The sequence below is a fragment of the Aplysia californica genome, unplaced genomic scaffold, assembly GCF_000002075.1.
Source record: "Aplysia californica isolate F4 #8 unplaced genomic scaffold, AplCal3.0 scaffold00223, whole genome shotgun sequence".
NCBI lineage: Eukaryota > Metazoa > Mollusca > Gastropoda > Aplysiida > Aplysiidae > Aplysia > Aplysia californica.
In genome coordinates, this window is record NW_004797493.1 from 336,873 (window position 1) to 342,690 (window position 5,818).

At 41.3% G+C, this 5,818-nt stretch overlaps 1 protein-coding gene across 1 annotated transcript; it reads left to right on the plus strand.

Annotated features, from left to right (window-relative positions):
• The first annotated feature begins 406 nt into the window (after positions 1 to 406).
• LOC101858715 lies at positions 407 to 4,336 on the plus strand. The gene is made up of 2 exons (XM_005099710.3): positions 407 to 755; positions 4,097 to 4,336. The coding sequence occupies exons 1-2, from the start codon at positions 554 to 556 to the stop codon at positions 4,207 to 4,209; spliced, it is 315 nt and encodes a 104-aa protein (XP_005099767.1). The 5' UTR covers positions 407 to 553; the 3' UTR covers positions 4,210 to 4,336.
• The last annotated feature ends 1,482 nt before the right edge of the window (positions 4,337 to 5,818 follow it).

Consider the following 5,818-nt stretch of genomic DNA (forward strand, 5'->3'; position numbering starts at 1 on the left):
CTAATGTAATTCAAAACAATATCCGGTTTCGAATACGGATAGCAAAATTCGTTACTTAGTTACTGGCCAAGCCCCTACTCGTTTCGTGGAATAAAAGGAGGAAGTCGTTGATAGGCCTAGTCTTAGCAAAGATACGGATATCGAGTAGGCCTAGTTAACAGTATTAATTCCATGCACTCATGTATAATTAAATAGAGATAATGTACGTCATTAATAATAAACAATAATTTGTTTATTGCTTGTCAACCGATACCCAATCTCGTATCTTAGCAAAGGGAAGGAAGCATGAAATAACTTTATGTAAATTCGTATTTTCTAGTCACCTACCTTGTTGAACAGAGTTGAGAGGTAAATAATGAACCAGAGTTACCGCCCTCTTTTCATGTGCGGTCCCAATGACATCCGGTCTAGTTTCGCTTTCCATTTTCAATGTCAACAGGCTTAAAGTAAAAGAGCAGTAGAACTAACTAACAGTTTATTATTATCATGTTTGTACAGTGATGGTGGCATTTCACAAGATTCAACTGTGGTTTCTTTTGATTATAACGAGAAAATGATGCAGCCGATAAGGAGACTTCAGACTCAACTCGGTACCCTGTGGGCCAGTCATACTACAAAACGAGTTGTAATTGTATCGGGAACACTACTCGGAGTAGGAGTGTTCTACTGGCCTTTTATTTCCAGCATGTTGTACCCTCCAGCACATATGACCCCAGAGCAGGTCTCATACTATGATAAAGAAAACTATTACCTTGGTAAGGAAATAATAAAAAATTATGGCACTCTTTCGGGAAGGACTTCTGTAACGAGCGACCACCCCAACAAACACTAATAGTCCATGCCGGCTGTAAGCACGGTCATCGGGAGAAAGCATAAGCGTGCTTAAATATGAAGCGTGCTTGAGTCGAAGTAGACATAATCCAGAGATTTTCAGGTAGAAAATTTCCCGTACTATTTCCCTTTGTTTGTAAGTAGGCCTATAGCGGTCCCGCAAAAGTGTGCACTGTTATTTTTACCCGCCATGGTAGTTTTTGTTTGCTTGTTTGTTTTTGTTTTGTGGTCGAATGGGAAATGAAAACTTAATTTAGACGGCCAGTCACGATACAGCACACTAGGCCTACACGCTGCCTGTGAGTACCACTGCCCGCTGAGCCACATTCATACCAGCGCCTTCATCCCACCTCGCGGGTGATACACAATCAGGATTAATGGATAGCGAGGGCCAAAGGTGAAATCGCCGCCAGCCGCCCTTTCTCGTCTCCCTGACTCTCTTTGTATTTTTTAGTCTGTGTGTAACTTTGCCCTAGGCTAGATCCTATGTCCACGCGCGCGGCTCTGTGTGCATCTCTCTGCCTTCCTCTCCGCCCGTGTGAGTGTGTGTCTCCATCATTTGCGTTCTCTGTGTTTCTCTTAACACACTCCACTGCTGCAGTGTAGACTGTGTTCGAACTTCGATGGGTCATCATAACAGTATTGACTGTCTTGTAATGAAGCGTGCCTGAAGCCGAAGTTACCGTGCTTAAAGGCGTGTAATTTATATATATATAGCAAAAATTTGGTAAGAGCCGTTTAGCGTGCTTGAGTCCGAAACGTGCTTTAAGGTGGCGTGCTTATAGCCGGCACGGACTGTACTACTAAAGAAGAGACCTAGAAGTCTACATAAACCCATACCTATTCCGTACTCCTCTGTTCTACTCTGTCTCATGGTGGTCGCTCGTTGTGGAAGTCCTCCCCTCTTCGGGAGAAGTGGTACCAGCCTAGATTTAACTCCATGCCATAGAAATTATCTAACTCTTGTAATTGGAAACAAAAATGGAAGTCGAGTAAAAAAGCTGGCTGAGTTGAAAGGGTGAAAAGGCCACCCAATGAGGAAAAGAATAATGTAGAAAATATTGAAAAATCGAACTACTTAAAGTGGACATATGGTGAGACTGGCAGGCCAGCCATATTTAATAACGGCTAGAATTTGCAGACTACAAAAAATAGGTCTACTGAATTGAATTGTTTATAATAAAATTTAGTTTGCTATCTAAAGTAGGCCTATTTGTATTTGAGACGAAACCAAAAGGTGCCTTACTGACAGTCCATGTATTTTAAACCTGATAATTACTAAAATGAGTTTTGTTCAATAGAGCATCGAAGCAAGGCTGGACAAACTGGCAGGCTAGCTGTACTTTGATCTGGCTGAATTGTAAATAAAATTTTAGTTTACATTACCTAAAGTACAGTTATAACCCGGAAGGTGGAACACGGAAGACTTGAAATCACGCATCCGTTGAACTGTGCCTGCAGTCCTGTTTTCTTTCTTCTTTTATTTGTAAGAAAATTTCAGGAAGCTCGAACACAAACACTGAATAGTCAAACTAATTACCCCGCCAAAGAGGTCTAAAGTCAATGTCCTTTGAGTTAGGTGCACTTGAAACAAAATGATTTTAAAAAAATTTTTGAAAAAGGAAAAAGGCAAGGTCAGTAAAATACCACTTTCTCCCTCCACAGTTCCGAGCAGATAGCTGTGCTATTTTTTCCGTGCTACTTGACATGCGTGCCTAGCCTAGGCTTGTGTGAAGCGGGCAAAAGGAAGGGTTGTGCAATATTGTGCATCTCACGATCTATTGTTTTGCCCCTAAAGTAACAATCTTTGTTGTTTAACTTGATTCTCTGACACAGCCAATGCCACACTGTTCACGTGATCACGTATCGAATGAACTACGGACCCCTCGAACAACGGAGGCTGGTCCCGACGAATTCGATCTTTCCATGTTATACTGTATTTAATTTGTATTTCAGACGAACCTCAAAGGTGCCTTACTGACTTTCATATTTTAAACCTGAATAATAATTATTACTACATCTGACGAGACCTGTGTACTCAACAGGTTTTGGCCAATAGGGCCTGTTGTGTGTAATTTTAAGATTCAAATCAATGTTGTTGTCTGACCTGTAGACTGTAAAAAGTAAAGTTGTTCCCGCATCAGATCCGGACACTGGGGATTGCCTTGTTAGTGAGACAACTTCCTGGGCCTTCAGCATATTGTGATAGGGTGGCCAGTACCTTTCCACGCCGCCTTTACTTCCCCAACTCGAAGTCAGGTACCCATTACTGCTGGGTAGGCAGAAGCTGGCGAAAAAAACCTGTGTCCAAACCGGGGCTTGAACCCGGACTTTCCGCTTCGGAGACGAGCGCACTACCGCTCCGCCACCATACCCTGCCTGTAGACTGTAGTATTGTTAATCACTTTGCTAGCTTTTGGCCTATGTTTCCTACTGTAAATTCTGTTAAAACTTATGTTAATATTGCCAAGACTGTATCTCAAGGGCCATGTCAATGTTTTCTGCAATCATTTTGAAAGGTCATAATGTTGTTATTTCACTTCGCCTAAATCACCTTGGTGTAATTTTATTAGAACCCCAACTAATAATTGCTTAGTCTGTGTGCACTGACACATGTAGTGACAATATTGAATACATTTCTTCACTCAACTGCAGATTCCCCACATGCAATTGAAGTGTGCATGCTGGAGCTACCATTGAATACTTCTGTGATATATAATAAACGTGTCTACGGCTTACACTATTATTCTGCCCCTAGGTGACAAAACATCATTTTTCATTTTTGACGCCAATTTTGTATCATTGCTAAATCCATTGTCTGATCGGTTACCCTACTTGTGTGAAAAAATTAAATTGAAGTGGAGCTTTTTAAAAATTAGCTTTCACGTTTCAGAAGAACGCCTTTTTTAAATGGTTATGATGACAGAATGCCTTTTATCTGGAAACTGCTGTATGAACCAAAAAGAAAGTGTTTTGTTAGTATGGAAGTTGCCCTTAGCTTGGGGCTTAGGCCAATTATATAGGCCTACCTGTTATATATATTATATAGTCTATATCATGGGAAATATTTCCTAGTGATCTTTTTATACAAAAATAATTTTAAGATTGTTACCCTTTATCTCAAACGTACATAGTTTGTGACTGTAACTGTCAATTTCAGCCTGCTTACCCTTTCCCAAATCCAAAACTTACAAACAGGGCTGTACTAAAACAGTTTTTTACCGTATTGATTTTTTTTCTTCTTGTTCATTTCTGTGTTTTTCAGCTAAAAAGACTAAACAACTGGAGGAAGAAAAACGCCAGAAACAGTTAAGAGGCAAGCAGCTTCTACAGGCTTCTTCAGAAGGGGACGATATCTCAAAATCTGAGTCTTCCTAGCACCCATCATCGAGCTGCAGTGATTACCATGCTTGGGTTACGGTACCAGTAGTGGCAGCATGTGACATCTTGCCTATACATTATACACATTAAAAGGACTATCCATTTCTGAAAGTGATGTCTACAAACACCTCTCGCTTGATATATTGTTTTGGACATTTATGCATGGTCGCTTTTAAGGACAAGCGGGCTAGCCCAGATTTCGGGGGTTTCCAGAAATATTGACCTGCATCAAAAGTGGGCATTGCCCTACGTATAGGAGAAGTTTGGTTTCATTGGACTGTATATTTGTTTGGTTATAGATATAGAGAAAACTCTCCTTGTCTTTTAAAGAAACTGAACAAGGGGCAAAGACTTTACCCTCAACTTTCTCAAAACAGCATTTTTCGGGATAGCCCCCTTGTTCTTAAAAGTGACCATATATGTTGGTTTTCATTTTCACTGCAAACTGTGGAGGGCATTTTTCTCCAAGATAATAAATTATTCTGAGAAAAGGAAATTTATCTATTAGATAAAGCCTTGTACACTCAGGCCACTAGAGAATCTTACTTCATTCATCAAGATTATTATTAAGTCCAGGGTGCAAATGTCATTAAATGGTGTTGTGTGGAAATCATTCATAAGTGAGTGTGTATTATTATTGTTAACTTGATCCTATTCATTTGAAGTGTCATTTGTGTCGCGTGTGGTAGGGCTGGGTCACGAGCGCGAGAACGGAACTGAATCGCCACTCTTTCCTGCGGAATGCGATTCACGATTCACTTCAGCGGAACGCGGAACAGTATCGCCAAACGATTCCCGATTCACTCCCCTGTCACCACCTTGTGGCTTGTTTAATCTACAGCTGAGTCGAGTCACGAGCGCAAGAACGGAACGGAACACTTAGTATGGCTCCCCTTATTTTACAAAAGATGGTATAGTCCAACCCCCTTATTAAAACGAAATGAACGGGATCCAACCAATAGACAGAAGGAATTTTATGGAGCCATTGTTTTAGCGAATGGTGGGGTTGGGGGGGAATTTATGGGGTCACTAATTGAGGTCAGTTGATAGAGCAGCGCAACAAAGGGTGTGGGGCGGAGAGGATGGCGGAACAACAAGAGTGGGACTCGCGCTCGCCAAGAGGCGTTGATATGACACTGTTCCGTTTCAGTCAGTGTTCCGCCACAGCTCCACGAGCGCTCGTGTACTCGCGATTCATTGAAGCCAACTGAATCGCGAATCGCCACTCTCAAATTTGACGAGCAGGATCCAGCCCTAGTGTATGGTGGAATCAGGTGCTTGCCAATGTTTGGGCATATGTGGAGTCATTTGTGTCATCTTAAAGTTTGTTCATTTGCCTATATTGAGATGGAAAAAAAAAATCTATATCTACTTTGGAAAGAAGTCAATACATCTGATTGAGAGGGGGGGGGGGAGGAGGTGCCTGGTGTCGGAGGTGAAATTAGTGAGAAAATGGCCTCCAAAGTATGGTGATTTCCAAAGCTTGAGGGTCCTTTGAAATTGTCGATTTATATTTTGTGTACGGTGCCTTTGATCAACGCTTTTCTTGTAAAATCCACACAGAAATGTGTTTTTAAGTGCACGTAAAAGGTGTTGAGTCAAATAA

Bases quoted from the DNA above. Each gene is read 5' to 3' on its own strand.
- LOC101858715 (XM_005099710.3), top strand. From the start codon at position 554: ATGATGCAGCCGATAAGGAGACTTCAGACTCAACTCGGTACCCTGTGG. The intron at 756-4,096 runs GTAAGGAAATAA...TGTGTTTTTCAG, and splicing joins TAAAGAAAACTATTACCTTG to CTAAAAAGACTAAACAACTG.